Genomic DNA, 21,494 nt, shown 5'->3' with positions numbered 1-21,494 from the left:
CGTTCTGCATTAACATTGAATAGCCCCCGTGATATGCACCTTTTCAGCGAAGTTAGGAACCAATATACACAGGGCGTTAGGAAAGCTAAGGCTAGCTTTTTTAAACAGAAATTTGCATCCTGCAGTACAAACTCAAAAAAGTTCTGGGACCCTGTAAAGTCCATGGAGAATAAGAGCACCTCATCCCAGCTACCCACTGCTCTGAGGCTAGGAAACACTGTTACAACCGACAAATCCACTATAATTGAGAATTTCAATAAGCATTTCTCTACGGCTGGCCATGCTTTCCACCTGGCCACCCCTACCCTGGTCAACTGCCCGGTACCCTCCACAGCAACCCGCCCAAGCCCCCACCATTTCTCCTTCACCCATATCCAGATAGCTGATCTGAAAGATAGATAGCTGTTCTGAAAGAGCTGCAAAATCTGGACCCCTACAAATCAGCCGGGCTAGACAATCTGGACCCTCTCTTTCTTAAATTATCTGCCGAAATTGTTGCAACCCCTATTACTAGCCTGCTCAACCTCTCTTTTGTATCGTCTGAGATTCCCAAAGATTGGAAAGCTGCCAAGGTCATCCCCTTCTTCAAAGGGGGAGACACTCTAGACCCAAACTGCTACAGACCTATATCTATCCTACCTTGCATCTCTAAGGTCTTCGAAAGCCAAGTTAACGAACAGATTACTGACCATTTTGAATCACATCGTACCTTCTCCGCAATCTGGTTTCCGAGCTGGTCATGGGTGCACCTCAGCCACGCTCAAGGTCCTTAACGATATCATAACCGCAATCGATAAGAGACATTACTGTGCAGCTGTATTCATCGACCTGGCCAAGGCTTTCGACTCTGTCAATCACCACATTCTTATTGGCAGACTCGAACAGCCTTGGTTTCTCAAATCATTGCCTCGCCTGGTTCACCAACTACTTCTCTGATAGAGCTCAGTGTGTCAAATCGAAGGGCCTGTTGTCCGGACCTCTGGAAGTCTCTATGGGTGTGCCACAGGGTTCAATTCCCGGGCCGACTCTCTTCTCTGTATACATCAATGATGTCGCTCTTGCTGCTGGTGATTCTCGAATCCACTTCTAGACAGACGACACCATTCTGTATACTTCTGGCTCTTCTTTGGACACTGTGTTAACAAACCTCCAGACGAGCTTCAATGCCATACAACTCTCCTTCCGTGGCCTCCAACGGCTCTTAACCTGTTGAAACTCCCCATCCCGGATCCGGGATCGTGACTAAAGCCTCAGGCTCATTAGCATAACGCAACGTTAACTATTTCTGAAAATCGCAAATAAAATGAAAATAATGCGCCTGCTCTCAAGCTTAGCCTTTTCTTAACAACACTGTCATCTCAGATTTTCAAAATATGCTTTTGAACCATAGCAATTGACTAATTTGTGTAAGAGTATGCTAAGCTAGCTTAGCATTTTGAGTAGCATTTAGCACGCAACATTTTCACAAAAACCAGATAACCAAATAAATAAAATCATTTACCTTTGAAGAGCTTCGGATGTTTTCAATGAGGAGACTCTCAGTTACATACCAAATGTGCAGTTTTTCCTGAAAGCGTCTGTGTGTAGGAGAAATCGTTCCGTTTTGTACATCACATTTGGCTACCGAAACGAACCGAAAATTCAGTCACCTACAACGTCAAACTTTTTCCAAATGAACTCCATAATATCGCCCGAAACATGGCAAACGTTGTTTGGAATCAATCCTCAAGGTGTTTTTTCACATATCTCTTCATTGATATATCGTTCGTGGAAGCCTGCATTCTCCTCTGAATTCTGTGGAAAAATACTTGCAGCTGACTTTTGCGCACCAATTTCGGCGCAGGACACCGGGCGGACACCTGGTATATGTGGTCTCTTATGGTCAATCTTCCAATGATATGCCTACAAATACGTCACAATGCTGCAGACACCTTGGGGAAACGACAGAAAGGGCAGACTTACTCCTCTCGCATTCACAGCCATATAAGGAGACAATGGAAAACAGAGCCTCAAAAATCCTGCTCATTTCCTGGATGCCTTCTCAACTTGGTTTTGCCTGAAGCTCACGTTCTAGGGCACGCACAGAAAATATCTTTGCAGTTCTGGACACGTCAGAGTGTTTTCTTTCAAAAGCTATCAATTATATGCATAGTCGAGCATCTTTTTGTGACAAAATATCTTGTTTAAAACGGGAACGTTTTTCACCCAAAAATGAAATTGCGCCCCTAGAGTTTCAACAGGTTAAACGCAAATAAAATTAAATGCATGCTATTCAACCGATCATTGCCCGCACCTGCCCACCCATCCAGCATCACTACTCTGGACGGCTCTGACTTAGAATACGTGGATAACTACAAATACCTAGGTGTCTGGCTAGACTGTAAACTCTCCTTCCAGACTCACATTAAGCATCTCCAATCCAAAAGTACATTTAGAATTGGCTTCCCATTTCGCAACAAAGCTTCCTTCACTCATGCTGCCAAACATACCCTCGTAAAACTGGCCATCCTACCGATCCTCTACTTTGGCGATGTCATCTATAAAATAGCCTCCAACACTCTACTCAGCAAACTGGATGTAGTCTATCACAGTGCCATCCGTTTTGTCACCAAATCCCCATATACTACCCAACACTGCTACAGGTGCGCTCTCGTTGGCTGGCCCTCGCTTCATACTCGTCGCCAAACCCACTGGCTACGGGTTATCTACAAGTCTCTGCTAGGTAAAGCCCCGCCCTATCTCAGCTCGCTGATCACCATAGCAGCACCCACACGTAGCACACGCTCCAGCAGGTATATCTCACTAGTCACCCCCAAAGCCAATTCCTCCTTTGTTCGCCTTTCCTTCCAGTTCTCTGCTGCCACTGACTGGAATGAACTGCAAAAATCACTGAAGCTGGAGATTCCCATCTCCCTCAATAGCTTTAAGAACCATCTAACAGAGCAGCTCACAGATCACTGCACCTGTTCATAGCCCATCTGTATACAGCCCATCTATCTACCTCATTCCCATACTGTATTTATTCATTTAGCTCCTTTTGCACCACATTATCTCTACTTGCACATCCATCTTTTGCACATCTACCATTCCAGTGTTTAATTGCCACCATGGCCTATTTATTGCCTTAACTCCCTTATTTGACCTTATTTGCACTCACTGTATATAGACTTTTTTCCCTTTTTGTTCTACTGTATTATTGACTGTATGTTTTGTTCATTCCATGTGTAACTCTGTGTTGTTGTATGTGTCGAACTGCTATGCTTTATCTTGGCCAGGTCGCAGTTGCAAATGCGAACTTGTTCTTAATTAGCTTGCCTGGTTAAATAAAGGTGAAATAAAAAAATACAAAATTGTCAGTAGCTCAAGACTTCCTTAGATATAGTGCACCAGTTGTTATTTACAAAAATACATCATCCGCCGCCCCTTGTCTTACCAGACGCCGTTGTTCTATCCTGCCTGTAGAGCGTGTAACCACCCAGCTGTATGTTGATAGTGTCTTTCTTCAGCCACGACTCCGTGAAGCATAACATGTTACAATTTTGAATGTCCCGTTGGTGGCTTAATCTTGCGCGTAATTCATCTATTTTATTGTCCAAAGAAAGCACGTTTTCTAGCAGAATGGAAGGAAGTGGGCATTTATTAGATCGCCTACGTATTCTCAGAAGGCAGCCCGCCCTTTGGCCCCCTTTTCTCCGCCTCCTCTTCAAGCAAATCACGGAGATCTGGGCCTGTTCTCGAGAAAGCAGTATATTGTTTGCGTCGGGCTCGTCAGACTCGTTAAAGGAAAAAAAGGATTCTGCCAGTCTGTGGTGAGTAATCGCAGTCCTGATGTCCAGAAGTTATTTTCGGTCATAAGAGACGGGAGCAGCAAAGTTGCACAAAATACGTTTTTAAAAAAATAATGCAAATACATGAACAAAGAAACACAATCGGTTGGGGACACATAAAATATCATTCTTCTTCTCCGGCGCCACTGTCCTGCTGCAGAAGTGTGTTATTTAACTATCTGTTTAGGCATTGGTCATGGTCATGGTGTATTTGTATAGGGGGATTATGCTATGGCCTTTATAGTGCTGCTGGCTGTTCTGTCTTCAGTCTTTACTCCTTTACTTGTGTTGGATAACTACAGCATGTGCAGGCAGGCTCTTGTTCCAACTAACACCAACTAACACCTGATGCCTAATGAAGGTTGTGATGAATCAGGTGTGTTAGTTAAAGCTGGGCTGGAACAAAAGCCTGTAGCTCTCCCAAGACCAGGGTTGATGGCTTGAGGTCCAGATCATGTCTTCCTTCACATGCTTCCTGAATTTTTATTTTTTATTTATTTCACCTTTATTTAACCAGGTAGGCTAGTTGAGAACAAGTTCTCATTTGCAACTGCGACCTGTCCAAGATAAAGCAATTAACAAGTCAATAACACAGTTGGGGGAAAAAAGAGAGTCTATATACATTGTGTGCAAAAGGCATGAGGAGGTAGGCAAATAATTACAATTTTGCAGATTAACATTGGAGTGATAAATGATCAGATGGTCATGTACAGGTAGAGATATTGGTGTGCAAAAGAGCAGAAAAGTAAATAAATATAAACAGTATGGGGATGAGGTAGGTAATATTGGGTGGGCTATTTACCGATAGACTATGCACAGCTGCAGCGATCGGTTAGCTGCTCAGATAGCAGATGTTTGAAGTTGGTGAGGGAGAGAAAAGTCTCCAACTTCAGCGATTTTTGCAATTCGTTTCAGTCACAGGCAGCAGAGAACTGGAACGAAAGGCGGCCAGATGAGGTGTTGGCTTCAGGGATGATCAGTGAGATACACCTGCTGGAGCACGTGCTACGGGTGGGTGTTGCCATCGTGACCAGTGAACTGAGATAAGGCGGCGCTTTACCTAGCATGGACTTGTAGATGACCGGGAGCCAGTGGGTCAGGCGACGAATATGTAGCGAGGGCCAGCCAACTAGAGCATACAGGTTGCAGTGGTGGGTGGTATAAGGTGCTTTAGTAACAAAACGGATGGCACTGTGATAAACTGCATCCAGTTTGCTGAGTAGAGTATTGGAAATTATTTTGTAGAGGACATCGCCGAAGTCGAGGATCGGTAGGATAGTCAGTTTTACTAGGGTAAGTTTGGCGGCATGAGTGAAGGAGGCTTTGTTGCGGAATAGAAAGCCGACTCTAGATTTGATTTTAGATTGGAGATGTTTGATATGAGTCTGGAAGGAGAGTTTACAGTCTAGCCAGACACCTATGTACTTATAGATTGTCCACATATTCTAGTTCGGAACCATCTAGGGTGGTGATGCTAGTCGGGCATGCGGTTGCAGGCAGCGAACGGTTGAAAAGCATGCATTTGGTTTTACTAGCATTTAAGAGCAGTTTGAGGCCACGGAAGGAGTGTTGTATGGCATTGAAACTCGTTTGGAGGTTAGATAGCACAGTGTCCAAGGGCGGGCCGGAAGGATACAGAATGGTGTTGTTTGCGTAGAGGTGGATCAGGGAATCGCCCGCAGCAAGAGCAACATTATTGATATATACAGAGAAAATAGTCGGCCCGAGAATTGAACCCTGTGGCACCCCCATAGAGACTGCCTGAGGACCGGACAGCATGCCCTCCGATTTGACACACTGAACTCTGTCTGCAAAGTAGTTGGTAAACCAGGCAAGGCAGTCATCAGAAAAACCGAGGCTGCTGAGTCTGCCGATAAGAATATGGTGATTGACAGAGTCGAAAGCCTTGGCAAGGTCGATGAAGACGGCTGCACAGTACTGTCTTTTATAGATAACGGTTATGATATCGTTTAGTACCTTGAGCGTGGCTGAGGTGCACCCGTGACCGGCTTGGAAACGAGATTGCACAGCGGAGAAGGTACGGTGGAATTCGAGCTGGTCAGTGACCTGTTTGTTGACTTGGCTTTCGAAGACCTTAGATAGGCAGGGCAGGATGGATATAGGTCTGTAACAGTTTGGTTCCAGGGTGTCTCCCCCTTTGAAGAGGGGGATGACTTGCGGCAGCTTTCCAATCCTTGGGGATCTCAGACGATATGAAAGAGAGGTTGAACAGGCTGGTAATAGGGGTTGCGACAATGGCGGCGGATAGTTTCAGAAATAGAGGGTCCAGATTGTCAAGCCCAGCTGATTTGTACGGGTCCAGGTTTTGCAGCTCTTTCAGAACATCTGCTATCTGGATTTGGGTAAAGGAGAACCTGGAGAGGCTTGGGCGAGTAGCTGTGGGGGAGGGGAGGGGGGCTATCCAGGAGGAAGGCATGGCCAGCCGTTGAGAAATGCTTGTTGAAGTTTTCGATAATCATGGATTTATCGGTGGTGACCGTGTTACCTAGCCTCAGTGCAATGGGCAGCTGGGAGGAGGTGCTCTTGTTCTCCATGGAGTTTACAGTGTCCCAGAACTTTTTGGAGTTAGAGCTACAGGATGCATATTTCTGCCTGAAGAAGCTGGCCTTTGCTTTCCTGACTGACTACGTGTATTGGTTCCTGACTTCCCTGAACAGTTGCATATCAGTTGCATATAGCGGGGACTATTCAATGCTATTGCAGGATGTTTGCAGGATGTTTTTGTGCTGGTCGAGGGCAGTCAGGTCTGGAGTGAACCAAGGGTGATATCTGTTCTTTGTTCTGCATTTTTTGAACGGAGCATGCTTATCTAAAATGGTGAGGAAGTTACTTTTAAAGAAAGACCAGGCATCCTCAACTGACGGGATGAGGTCAATATCCTTCCAGGATACCCGGGCCAGGTCGATTAGAAAGGCCTGCTCACAGAAGTGTTTTAGGGAGCGTTTGACAGTGATGAGGGGTGGTCGTTTGACTGCGGATCCGTAGCGGATACAGGCAATGAGGCAGTGATCGCTGAGATCCTGGTTGAAGACAGCGGAGGTGTATTTGGAGGGCCAGTTGGTCAGGATGACGTCTATGAGGGTGCCCTTGTTTACAGATTTAGGGTTGTACCTGGTGGGTTCCTTGATGATTTGTGTGAGATTGAGGGCATCTATCTTAGATTGTAGGACTCCTGGGGTGTTAAGCATATCCCAGTTTAGGTCACCTAACAGAACAAACTCTGAAGCTAGATGGGGGGGTGATCAATTCACAAATGGTGTGCAGGGCACAGCTGGGAGCTGAGGGGGGTCGGTAGCAGGCGGCAACAGTGAGAGACTTATTTCTGGAGAGTAATTTTTTTAATTAGTAGTTCGAACTGTTTGGGTATGGACCTGGAAAGTATGACATTACTTTGCAGGCTATCTCTGCAGTAGACTGCAACTCCTTCCCCTTTGGCAGTTCTATTTGACGGAAAATGTTATAGTTGGTTATGGAAATCTCAGAATTTTTGGTGGCCTTCCTGAGCCAGGATTCAGACATGGCAAGGACATCAAGGTTAGCAAATTGCTCTAAGAGCTGCAGCCACCAGAACAAGCAACTGAAACCAGTAGAGACTACATGTTGAGACTGGGGCCTGCTGCCTGCCCCAGGTACAGGAGGGGGAGCTACTGCTCTTAACCAGCTGGCTGGACTGACTGACTGGTTGACTAGACCGTCTGCTGCAGATGGCTTTCTGCTTGAGTGACTAGCAGGGATTATTAGTTGGGATTGGGACGTTTTGTTGCTGAGGTGTCAACTGACAGTGCAGGATGAGGATCAAAGTGATTCAGATCTCCATCCTGTACCAAAGCAATGAGTGTAGACTTGGCTTCCCTACTGTAAAGCTTGGTGGCCCTGACCTACCACCCTGGCTCTGTGTTCTGGGTTAATCTCTCTGTGAACCCTGGGTGGGGTTAACGGTTAGCCACAAGTTAACATTTGCAGTAGCATCCAGGCTAAACTCCCATCCGCCAAGCGTGAGCATTAGTGTCCAGGCTGCTCCAGAGTCCTGTCATCTGTGACAGACAGAGAGTTACTAGTGTGGGTAGAGTGAGGATTAAGTTCTTCCAAGGATGAACAGAAGGAATGTCCGCTTGGATAAGATGAATGGACATATGATGTGGTGAGATGAAGGATTGGAGGAGGATGAGGACATTCTGCAGGTCGCCTCTGTTATCCCCTTCCCTGTTTCTCTCCCCCTCTCTGTCATGTTGCTGCAGTGTAATGGGGTCGTTGAGGTATGTGTGGTGTGTGTTTAAAGGGCTGCTTTCTGCTGCAGTGAAAGGCTGCTGCTCTGCTATGTCTGCTGCTGGTGTGTCTGTCTGTCTGAGTGACTAGCCTTCCCTTCACCTGGTGGGTGCACATCTGAAGAGACTGGATAGGTAAAAATTATATGTTGAAGAGCCCTCTGGAAGGTTAGGTGAGGCTATCGCAATATTGATTACACCTATCCAGTCTCATTCAGATTTACAAACGCTAGACTAGGGGGAGTTGGGAAAATGATATCATCCACAGAGAGTTGAGGAGACGTTGCAGCAGGATCCTGGAGGCTAGTCCCATAGGCCAGGGGTTCTCAAACCTCTCCTTGTGGGACCCTCAGCCGTTCTATGTATTTGAACTATTCCACAGCTATAGCACACCTGATTTTTTTTTTTATAGCACAACTAATCATCAAGCCCTTGACTAGGTGAAGCTGATTAGTTCAGGGCTTCAACAAAATTGTGAAATGTCTGGGGGTCCCCATGGAGAGGTTTGAGAACCACTGCCATTGGCAACCCTGTCTTTGTGTACGCACTCTGTCTGTTGCCCCGTTAGACCATCCATTGGATCAGTTTCACGTTATACTTTTTAAGCAGACGTTTGTCAGCCTGGAGGAACCAGACGTGTGTGTCTTTCGTGTAAAATGCTGAACCTTTGTCATATAGGAACAAAGTTGCATGGAAACCCTCCAACCATGACTTTCTCTCTCTCTCTCTCTCTCTCCCTCTCCCTCTCCCTCTCCCTCTCCCTCTCCCTCTCCCTCTCTCTGTCTCTGTCACTCTCTCTGTTTTTCTGTCTCTCTGTCACTCTCTCTGTCTCTGTCACTCTCTCTGTCTCTCTCTCTCTCTCTCTGCAGCATTTTCAACTGGCTTTGATTGACTCCAACCCCTGCACTTTGTCCAAAGCTGAAAGTAAGTAACATTACACCCCCATTTCTCTCCCTGCATGCACAAACGGCATTCCTCTCCTGTTTGGTACCATCACTGAAACCCCAATTCATTACCTCTCTCTCCTGTTCTCTCCCAGCATGTTGAGTTAGGTAGGCGAGCTGATGTGTTGCTGGATTATTAAATATGACATTGTCAAGTTGACCATTTCTCAGTATTAACCACATAAAGGAAAGGCCACAGAATGCCGGCTGGATATTTTTATAATTTGATTATTTCCTCCCAGTTGTCATGCCATTTCCCCACAGCCCGTTTGCCTGAGCCGGGGGTTGTCAAGGAGACACACACACACACACACCCACACACACACACACACTCTCCGAACGCCTTCCTAAGACTGGGTTGCCTAGGAGACAGCATTAGGGGGGATCGGCATAAAGTACCTCAGCAGAGCTGAGACTCTGACACACACTTACATGTGAGCAGTTTCATCTATACACACACACACACACACACACACACACACACACACACACACACCACACAGGGGACCTAACCTCCCCCTCTCCCATCTGTAACCACACACCATGCAGACTACTTTGGTCTGCACCCATCTTTTCCCCACAGGGATACAGAAACAGTACATGGATTTATTTGCTATAGCTCTCTGTAAAAACATGTTTTTCTTCAATCATGAATTTCTACCAGTTGTTGCTGTAGCTTCTGTTTTGGTTGCATCACTAGGGGAAATGTGAGAGAGCACCCTATGTAAGTGATTATTCTCCTGTCCTGTGTATCAGTTTATATCTCTCGCTCTCTCTTTTTCTATTCACAGTTCAGTTCCACATCGCTCATTTATATGAGATTCAGGTAAGAAATCCATCCTTATTCCCTCCTCTTCTCTAGTGCTGGTAGTAAAGGCTGCACTGCTGTAGCAGCCAGGTTTTTACCTCAAGTGGGTGCTACATATTGGTGGTGGGTCGGTTGAGTATGCCCCATCAAATGAATGGCTTCTTTCTCCTTAGTAAATATAAATCTCTATATCTTTCTATTAGGGATGCACCGATATTACATTTTTGGCCGATACCAATACCCTGTATTTTCCTTGCCCAAAAAAATTATACCGATATTTTAAATTTTTGCGCTTTTTACACACACGGACCAAAAAGTAATTTTGTTGGCATTTACGTATGTCCCCATTACCAGTAAAAATAATCAAAACCTATTTATTTCACTTACTTGCTGTGCTGTAGAGGTCGACCGATTATGATTTTTCCATGTCGATACCGTTTGGAGGACCAAAAAAAGCCAATTACGATTAATATATATAATTTTAATAATGACAATTACAACAATACTGAATGAACAATGAACACTTATTGTAACTTAATAAAATCAATTTAGTCTCAAATAAATAATGAAACGTGTTCAATTTGGTTTAAATAATGCAAAAACAGTTCCTTGCTCAGAACATGAGAACATAAGAAAGCTGGGGGTTCCTTTTAACACGAGTCTTCAATTTTCCCAGGTAAGAAATTTTAGGTTGTAGTTATTATAGGAATTATGATGCATTGACTCGATCTCTCTATACCATCTGTATTTCATATACCTTTGGCTATTGGATGTTCTTATAGGCACTTTAGTATTGCCAGCCTAATCTCGGGAGTTGATAGGCTTGAAGTCGTAAACAGCGCTGTGCTTCAAGCATTGCTAAGAGCTGCTGGCAAACGCAGTAAAGTGCTGTTTGAATGAATGTTTACAAGCCTGCTGCTGCCTACCACTGCTTAGTCAGACTGCTCTATCAAATCATAGAATTAATTATAAAAAAAACACAGAAATAGGAGCCTTTGGTCCTTAATATGGTCAAATCTGGAAACTATCATTTCGAAAACAAAACAAATCGGCTATGCCGATTAATCGGTCGACCTCTACTGTGCTGTTTCATTGTTCATTCTCAACCAGCATCATCATACATGTCAAGCAGTGAAGTTTCCGTTCTGTCTATCTATGGTCTCTCTTCCTCGGTGCACATCTTGTCCAGCTGTGTTTTGTAACATTTCACATAAACCCTGTTTTTGGTCTGCATCGAAGTAGCGGTCCTTGTACCTAGCATTGAGCATGGTGGCGACACAGTAAAGAGGCTCAGAGAGAATGCCACCGAATTGCTTGTTCACAGCCTTGAGTACTTTTCTCAAGTTTTAACCCCACAGTCTGTGTTTGCAGTTTTTTGTTGAGCAGGCGTATCAATGCCATGGCAGAGGGTATCACGTCTGCTGCAGACGCGGTTGTCCGAATGGCGCTAGGAGTGTGTTTGTGTTTTCAAGTTGCAATACGGCTTTCCTCAGTACAAAATCCTTGTCGACCCACTGTGCTGTCAGACTCGGCATGCTCACGGGGCTGACATCGCTGGTCCAAATGTCAGCCGTGAAGCTAATAGCAGTGACGCCCATAGCAAGTAGCTCATAGATGTGCGTTTCGGTAGGGCAACATCTGAAAAATAGCGCCTACTTGGTAGTGTGTGCCGGGGCTCAAGGTGCCCGACCAGCTGGCGAAAACCAACATCATCCACGATAGGGAACGGTTGATTGTCAAGGGCAATGAATTCCATTCTTGGTGTTAACCTTTTCACACGTACCATCACACGGGTGTGATCATTCTACAGTGGTCCCTGTAACGTACGATCAAACCAGTGTGATTAGAACGCTTATTTAGAATGGACCGTTTTAATTGAGTAAAACACTCTCTGGAAATCGAAAGTAATCCTACGATGGGTAGTTTCTGCGTGCTGCCATGCTTTTCTCTCTCTCACGGTAACCAAATATAATAAGAGAAGACAAGATGCGTTTGGTCTGTTTATAGTATATATGTTGGGTGTGTCGTCTACCATCGTTCACATCCCACCATTCATTTCCGGAAGTTCTCAAAAAATGAGTGAACCTTTACTCACCTCATTTTGTTATAACATCTTTGGTCCCACAGACGATTATGTGAAACCAAGGATGCTTTGTAGCTCATCATAATCAGTACAAACTTCAACAACAAAAAATGACATGTACCCATTATAATCTATGCAAAAATCGGAATGCATGATTTGTCAATAGAACTTTAAAACATGTGAATAAAACAGTAAATGTATAAATAATTACCACACAAAACATTTTCTGATAGTGATTTATTGATACAAGTGACATGTGCCATCAGTCAATTACGTAACCTCTCTCTTCCACTCTGAGCCATTCAGTGTTGTTGTTTACAGTGGGGCAAAAAAGTATTTAGTCAGCCACCAATTGTGCAAGTTCTCCCACTTAAAAAGATGAGAGAGGCCTGTAATTTTCATCATAGGTACAACTTCAACTATGACAGACAAAATGAGAGAAAAAATCCAGAAAGTCACATTGTAGGATTTTTTATGAATTTATTTGCAAATTATGGTGGAAAATAAGTATTTGGTCAATAACAAAAGTTTATCTCAATACTTTGTTATATACTCTTTGTTGGCAATGACAGAGGTCAAACATTTTCTGTAAGTCTTCACAAGGTTTTCACACACTGTTGCTGGTATTTTGGCCCATTCCTCCATGCAGATCTCCTCTAGAGCAGTGATGTTTTGGGGCTGTTGCTGGGCTACACGGACTTTCAACTCCCTCCAAAGATTTTCTATGGGGTTGAGATCTGGAGACTGGCTAGGCCACTCCAGGACCTTGAAATGCTTCTTACGAAGCCACTCCTTCGTTGCCCGGGCGGTGTGTTTGGGATCATTGTCATGCTGAAAGACCCAGCCACGTTTCATCTTCAATGCCCTTACTGATAGCTTTTCACTCAAAATCTCACGATACATGGCCCCATTCTTTCCTTCCTTTACACGGATCAGTCGTCCTGGTCCTTTTGCAGAAAAACAGCCCCAAAGCATGATGTTTACACCCCCATGCTTCACAGTAGGTATGGTGTTCTTTGGATGCAACTCGGCATTCTTTGTCCTCCAAACACGTCGAGTTGAGTTTTTACCAAAAAGTTATATTTTGGTTTCATCTGACCATATGACATTCTCCCAATCTTCTTCTGGATCATCCAAATGCTCTCTAGCAAACTTCAGACGGGCCTGGACATGTACTGGCTTAAGCAGGGGGACACGTCCTGCACTGCAGGATTTGAGTCCCTGGCGGCGTAGTGTGTTACTGATGGTAGGCTTTGTTACCTGCTCTTTGCAGGTCATTCACTAGGTCCCCCCGTGTGGTTCTGCAATTTTTGCTCACCGTTCTTGTGATCATTTTGACCCCATGGGGTGAGGTCTTGCGTGGAGCCCCAGATCGAGGGAGATTATCAGTGGTCTTGTATGTCTTCCATTTCCTAATAATTGCTCCCGCAGTTGATTTCTTCAAACCAAGCTGCTTACCTATTGCAGATTCAGTCTTCCCTGCCTGGTGCAGGTCTACAATTTTGTTTCTGGTGTCCTTTGACAGCTCTTTGGTCTTAGCCATAGGAGTGTGGAGTGTGACTGTTTGAGGTTGTGGACAGGTGTCTTTTATACTGATAACAAGTTCAAACAGGTGCCATTAATACAGGTAACGAGTGGAGGACAGGGGAGCCTCTTAAAGAAGAAGTTACAGGTCTGTGAGAGCCAGAAATCTTGCTTGTTTGTAGGTGACCAAATACATATTTTCCACCATAATTTGCAAATAAATTCATAAAAAAATCCTATGTGATTTTCTGGATTTTTCCCCCCTCATTTTGTCTGTCATAGTTGAAGTGTACCTATCATGAAAATTACAGGCCTCTCTCATCTTTTTAAGTGGGAGAACTTGCCGAATTGGTGGCTGACTAAATACTTTTTTGCACCACTGTATGTATGAGGCTAGTGAGATAAGCTGCAGCATCAGCAATGTCTTTTCAAAAGGAGATGCGGAAATTCTGGAGATTTTTTTTAATGACAATGAGTCTGAGTATGAAAGTCAGGAATCAGATTCTGACAGTGAGGAGCTGCCTCCCAACCTTGTAGCCATTGAGAACCGTGAATCTGAGCACTCCTTGTCCACGGATGAAGTCCCAGGTCCCTTTGAAGATGCTGGTGGTGGTGGAGGCAGACCGACAGTGGATGAAGTACAGGAGTTCTGTGGTAGCTGTAAAGCTGCCAGCCATTTCACCCCTCCTGGCCCTGCTGTTTGCTTTGATGATGAGTCCCAGTCTGGAGTGCAACGCCCCTTGCCATTTCCATCTGAGGCAGAGCGCTTCAAGTTGTTTCTGACAGTGGAGCTGGTGGGAGAGATAGTAGAGGAGACCAATCGCTACGGCTTGGAACTACAAGAGAAGAGAGAGCCAGTCGTGTGTGGGAAACTCGCTAAATGGCTGACAAGCACAATTAGTAAAATGTATACCTTCTTGGTGACCATCCTGCTCATGGGGATAGTAAAGTAGAACTCCCTAAGATAATACTGGAGAATACTTTGCCACCGTCTTTCCCCAAGACGGCTTCCTATTTCTGCTGTGAAGCCTGTATTTCGTCAACAATGCTAATGTCATCCTAAATGACCCCATTATACAAAATAAGAAATGTTCTTACCAGCCTGACATCAGCATTTGGTCGAGTCTTTGTGCCATACAAGGACCTATGCATTGATGAGTCCCTGATGTTATGGAAGGGTCGGCTGGCGTTCTGTCAATACATTCCCTCCAAATGGCACAGGTTTGGGGACAAGTTCTTTGTCATGTGCGACATGAAGACAGGATTTGTCCAGGACATTATAGTTTACACAGGGTCCACCACTGACATCCAACATTATGAGGGGCCTCGGGTGTCCGGGTCCATGGTGATGACCATGCTGGCTCCTCATCTCAGCAAGGGTCACACTTTGTATGTGGACAATTGTTACAGCAGTCCCACACTCTTCCAGCATCTGCTCTCCAACAGCACAGGGGCCTGTGGCACAGTCAGGTCGAACAGGAAAGGATGCCGGCATTTGGATGCAAGAAGATGCAGAGAGGGGAGGTGGAGTTCCAGGAGAACGGTCAACAGCTGGCAGTAAAGTGGTATGACAAACGAGACGTCTTTGTCCTCTCCACTGTCTATACAGCAACCATGTTGGCCACAGGGAAGGTGGACCACCTAATGGGAGAGAGAAAAATCAAACCAGACTGTGTGCTTGACTAAAACCTCAAAATGGGGGCAGTGGATAAGGCGGACATGATAAACAGATTTGTGGAATGCACACGGAAAACTTCCAAGTGGTATAAGAAGTTATTTTTCCATCTGATCGATGCTGCCTTCAATGGTCATGTAATTCACTGCCAACTAACAGGTGAGATGATTACTGAACAAGGTATTTTTTGTAATTGGACATACAGTTCACATACAAATCACATACAGAAACTATTAACATAATAATGCACTTAATTTCATAGAAACACAGCCTGGATTTGAACCAGGGTGTCTGTAGTGACGCCTCTAGCACTGAGATGCTGTGCCTTAGACCACTGCGCCACTTGGGAGTCATAAGTCCAGGGTAGCTTCAAAATACAACACAAGCTAATACTTCTCTGATGCAATTAGCATTGTTTTCCAGAGCTAATAGAAGAATGTAGCTAGCTACATAAGCACGATTTAATATAACACCATAAAGGTTATGAAATGAGTAACGTTACCTCGCGTGTCCACGGTCATAAGGAATATACACAAATATATTATGCTCCATACATAGTGAGCAGTGGTAGAAACAGCATAACACGATAACCAGAAATTATTATAATGTAATAAGGCACTTTGATAGAAACACACATTTCCAAAGTTGTTGGTAATGAAAACCACAATGACTGTGATGCGGGCAACAGACGGAAAATGTGAACACGTGTGCAGATCCTGTTCTGATGAGAGATGCGCAAATGTCTGCAAACTTGATCTGCACAAACAATTGGAAAGTGCTTGGGGAATTTTGTCCGGGTCAGAAATGTCTAAAACATGTATTGTCTGCAAATATAGAAAGGACAACTTTTATGTGAATGAATGAGGAGGCGGAACACACCTCAATTCAAACTGTTCTTAGAAAATAAAAATGAGTTCGAGAGGTTTGGAACCCACACATGAAAAGGTTCATGGATTTTGACTTTTAGTTGTCTTGCTGAAATGTTCTTACTCTTTCAAATGACTCCTGGACTTGAACTTGTTTAGTTGTTGGTCCTGTGTGGCTCAGTCGGTAGAGCATGGCGCTTGCAACGCCAAGCGTCGTGGGTTCGATTCCCGGTAGGGCCACCCATATGTAAAAGTAGTGGCCCCAGCCGACTTGTAAGTCGCTTTGGACAAAAGCGTCTGCTAAATGGGATATATTTATTATTATTGTTGGAAGTGTGTGCTTTGTATTTTTCTGCTTTTGTTCTGTGTAGCGCTGTATTTTTTGTGGCGTCATTACATCGTCTACATACAGTTGAAGTCGGAAGTTTACATACACTTAGGTTGGAGTCATTAAAACTCGTTTTTCAACCACTCAACAAATTTCTTGTTACGGTTGTGTTCATTTAAACCTGCACTAGGGACACTTCTACCTCTCATGGTCACATGGTGCCATCTTTAATGTTATTATTTTAATGTTTATGCACACCAAAAGTGCATAGTGCTACTAATTTTATTTGTTTGTTGGTTTTCAGTATAAAACTTGGTGAAATTATTTCAGTGTGTGTTAGAGGTTGACCGATTATGATTTTTCAACGCCGATACCGATTATTGGAGGACCAAAAAAGGCCATACCGATTAATCTAACTATTTATTTATTTGTAATAATGACAATTACAACAATACTGAATGAACACTTATTTTAACTTAATATAATACATCAATAAAAATCAATTTAGCCTCAAATAAATAATGAAACATGTTCAATTTGGTTTAAATAATGCAAAAACAAAGTGGTGGAGAAGTAAAAGTGCAATATGTGCCATGTAAAAAAGCTAACGTTTAACTTCCTTGCTCAGAACATGAGGACATATGAAAGTTGGTGGTTCCTTTTAACATGGGACTTCAATATTCCAAGGTAAGAGGTTTTAGGTTGTAGTTAATATAGTATTTATAGGACTATTTCTCTCTATACCATTTGTATCTCATATACCTTTGACGATTGGATGTTCTTATAGGCACTATAGTATTGCCAGTGTAACAGTATAGCTTCCGTCCCTCTCCTCGCCCCTACCTGGGCTCTAACCAGGAACACATCGACAACAGCCACACTCGAAGCAGCGTTACCCATCGCTCCACAAAAGCCGCGACCCTTGCAGAGCAAGGGGAATAACTACTCCAATTCTCAGAGCGAGTGACGCTTGAAATGCTATTAGCGCACACCCAGCTAACTAGCTAGCCATTTCACATCAGTTACACCAGCCATTAGTCTAATAGGCTTGAAGTCATAAACAGCGCTGTGCTTGCGAAGACTTGCTGGTAAAACACACGAATGTGCTGTTTGAATGAATGCTTACGAGCCTGCTGCTGCCTACCATCGCTCAGACTGCTCTATCAAATCATAGATTTAGTTATAACATAATAACACACAGAAATACGAGCCTTTGGTCATTAATATGGCCGAATCCGAAACTATCATTTCGAAAACAAAACGTTTATTATTTCAGTGATATATGGAACCGTTACGTATTTTATCTAACGGGTGGTATCCCTAAGTCTAAATATTCTTGTTACATTGCACAATCTTCAATGTTATGTCATAATTACGTAAAATTCTGCCAAATTAGTTCGCAATGAGCCAGGCTGCCCAAACTGTTGCATATACCCGACTCTGCGTGCAATGAACGCAAGAGAAATGACACAATTTCACCTGGTTAATATTGCCTGCTATCCTGGATTTCTTTAAGCTAAATATGCAGGTTTAAAAATATTTACTTCTGTGGATTGATTTTAAGAAAGGCATTGGTGTTTATGGTTAGGTTCAGTCGTCCAACGATTATGCTTTTTTCGCAAATGCGCTTTTGTTACAGTGCCATGCGAAAGTATTCGGCCCCCTTGAACTTTGCGACCTTTTGCCACATTTCAGGCTTCAAACATAAAGATATAAAACTGTATTTTTTTGTGAAGAATCAACAACAAGTGGGACACAATCATGAAGTGGAACGACATTTATTGGATATTTACAAAAAAACAAAAACAAATCAAAAACTGAAAAATTGGGCGTGCAAAATTATTCAGCCCCCTTAAGTTAATACTTTGTAGCGCCACCTTTTGCTGCGATTACAGCTGTAAGTCGCTTGGGGTATGTCTCTATCAGTTTTGCACATCGAGAGACTGAAATTTTTTCCCATTCCTCCTTGCAAAACAGCTCGAGCTCAATGAGGTTGGATGGAGAGCATTTGTGAACAGCAGTTTTCAGTTCTTTCCACAGATTCTCGATTGGATTCAGGTCTGGGCTTTGACTTGGCCATTCTAACACCTGGATATGTTTATTTTTGAACCATTCCATTGTAGATTTTGCTTTATGTTTTGGATCATTGTCTTGTTGGAAGACAAATCTCCGTCCCAGTCTCAGGTCTTTTGCAGACTCCATCAGGTTTTCTTCCAGAATGGTCCTGTATTTGGCTCCATCTATCTTCCCATCAATTTTAACCATCTTCCCTGTCCCTGCTGATGAAAAGCAGGCCCAAACCATGATGCTGCCACCACCATGTTTGACAGTGGGTATGGTGTTTTCAGGGTGATGAGCTGTGTTGCTTTTACGCCAAACATAACATTTTGCATTGTTGCCAAAAAGTTGAATTTTGGTTTCATCTGACCAGAGCACCTTCTTCCACATGTTTGGTGTGTCTCCCAGGTGGCTTGTGGCAAACTTTAAACAACACTTTTTATGGATATCTTTAAGAAATGGCTTTCTTCTTGCCACTCTTCCATAAAGGCCAGATTTGTGCAATATACGACTGATTGTTGTCCTATGGACAGTGTCTCCCACCTCAGCTGTAGATCTCTGCAGTTCATCCAGAGTGATCATGGGCCTCTTGGCTGCATCTCTGATCAGTCTTCTCCTTGTATGAGCTGAAAGTTTAGAGGGACGGCCAGGTCTTGGTAGATTTGCAGTGGTCTGATACTCCTTCCATTTCAATATTATCGCTTGCACAGTGCTCCTTGGGATGTTTAAAGCTTGGGAAATCTTTTTGTATCCAAATCTGGCTTTAAACTTCTTCACAACAGCATCTCGGACCTGCCTGGTGTGTTCCTTGTTCTTCATGATGCTCTCTGCGCTTTTAACGGACCTCTGAGACTATCACAGTGCAGGTGCATTTATACGGAGACTTGATTACACACAGGTGGATTGTATTTATCATCATTAGTCATTTAGGTCAACATTGGATCATTCAGAGATCCTCACTGAACTTCTGGAGAGAGTTTGCTGCACTGAAAGTAAAGGGGCTGAATAATTTTGCACGTCCAACTTTTCAGTTTCTGATTTGTTAAAAAAGTTTGAAATATCCAATATATGTCGTTCCACTTCATGATTGTGTCCCACTTGTTGTTGATTCTTCACAAAAAAATACAGTTTTATATCTTTATGTTTGAAGCCTGAAATGTGGCAAAGGTTGCAAAGTTCAAGGGGGCCGAATACTTTCGCGAGGCACTGTATGTGATAAAAACAAATAGGTAGCATGTACACAGCCATCCATCTCCTCTGCTGTAATTTATATGATGCGGACACCAAGGAGATTACATTTCGTATGAAGCTGCATCAGATGCTGCTCATGTTTCATAATAACAACAAGGAAAGATGTATCTAGACTGGAGCGTGGTCACAATGTCCACATCCATTTAGGCCAGGAATTATCGGGGTGCAGCTGGATACTTCAATGACCAACCAGGTCACCCATAAAAACATCTGAAATATCACCAGGGTCACCAAGCTTTGCAACTCTGGCCTAAACCCATCTTAAAATGCATAGGAAAACGTATTCAAATGTTAGATTACCGATCATGCATCGGTAAGAAAACTAATTAAAGCATTATGATTACTGGTTCACTATAGTTTTTTACTCATACAGGGCTTTACATTTTCCTTGCATATGTTCCTAAATATTTAACTGTGCGACCTGGAATCTTTTTTTGGGAGCAAGGTCTTTTTTGCGAAAACAATGCATGACCATCATATTTCTTATTTTTATCATAGAAAGAATGTAGCCAGCTACATTTTCTAATGTTTTGCTTAAAGTTAATCTTGCATTTCATCCAAGACAAGTAGGCTGGCTACACCTAGATAAGTACTGTAGAATAGTAGCTACACTTCAGCCAGAGCACTGTCAGAAGCATTTTAGATCTGCGTTTACAAAGCGGTATCATATGCGTTATCTTTTTTTTCCCTGCGTAAAAAAATGCAGACTTCTGCGTTAACTAGCAGGTTAAACTTAGGGGTTGCGTTATCAAAGTGGATGAATTCATAAGGTGACGCAGCATCATATTGTATTACCTTTCTGCCGTGTTTGAGAAGTCAATGCGCTTTGGATGAGTTCTCTATTCACAGCTTCCACTGCTATCCTTTTGTCTCCTCTTTGTTCTCTGCTCCTTCCCCCCATTCTCCTCCAGACTCCACACAGACACAGCCTGTACACATGCTACTCCAGAGCCAGTACTGTTCAAAACTTTGTTCATTTGCACAATGTCTCTCGTTCATATTTGCTTGTAAAACATCCAAACTCACCAAAAATGACATTCAGTAGCTCCTACCTATATATGTGAGCTGAATTGCCTTTCTTTGCAATTTTAAATTTACGTTTGCGCTCGTTAGCATATTTAGCTAGCAGCCTCCATGGAAATACGCGATTACATTTGCTAATATGGTTAGCATTCTGGTAATAGACACCCATTTGGGATTTTTTTCTTCGTTTTCTGGCGCCCCTTGAGTACTAAACCTGTAATACCATAAATCCCGGGATGAGAGAAGGTAGAGAGGAGATATGAAAATCTCGATACCACCCAAATTTAGACTTCAGCTGCGAAGTAGGCGTTATTTATAAACTTTTTATAAACATTACACATCATATAGCCTAACAATGAGGGAAACAAGTTTAATTTGATTTAACTCCAGACTCCCCGGGTCTCCTGAAGTCCTATTTTTTTTGTGTGCAAATGTTTTCACCACAGCCTGCAGGTCCAGGTTGCAGGCCCGGCTGTTTATTATACTGAGTATTGCCAACCCAGACAGTCTTTCCTGAGACACTGTGCATTATACGTCCATTGCGCTGCACACATTTTAAACTTTGTCTTGAATGATGCATGCCAAGATACACCAGAGATAATGGACTGTTGATATTGCAACCACACAACTCAAACGCCGACTCACCAGTATGAACAAAAATCCCAAATCGCTTTTAGGTTCAAGCAAACCAGAACTGTCCACTAAATATGATAATCTGTTTGCATCTGCGTCTTATTGGTTGTCCAGTATCAAGACGACCTGTCCCCAGAGCTTCCTATACAGTTAATCTATTTTCTTAATGTGTTGAGGCCAGCAATTAA

The 21,494-nt window shown here is 43.4% G+C and overlaps 1 protein-coding gene across 1 annotated transcript in view; it reads left to right on the top strand.

The window, feature by feature from the left end:
* kdm6a (lysine (K)-specific demethylase 6A) overlaps positions 1-21,494 on the top strand; it is a 93,914-nt gene that overhangs the window by 42,960 nt on the left and 29,460 nt on the right. The window contains 2 exon segments of the mRNA XM_064976161.1: positions 8,983-9,037; positions 9,849-9,883. Of these exon segments, the coding sequence (XP_064832233.1) occupies positions 8,983-9,037; positions 9,849-9,883 (90 nt within the window).

Source organism: Oncorhynchus masou, chromosome 10, assembly GCF_036934945.1.
Source record: "Oncorhynchus masou masou isolate Uvic2021 chromosome 10, UVic_Omas_1.1, whole genome shotgun sequence".
NCBI lineage: Eukaryota > Metazoa > Chordata > Actinopteri > Salmoniformes > Salmonidae > Oncorhynchus > Oncorhynchus masou.
Note: the sequence above shows the minus strand (reverse complement) of the source record. Positions and strands in the feature narration are given on the sequence as shown.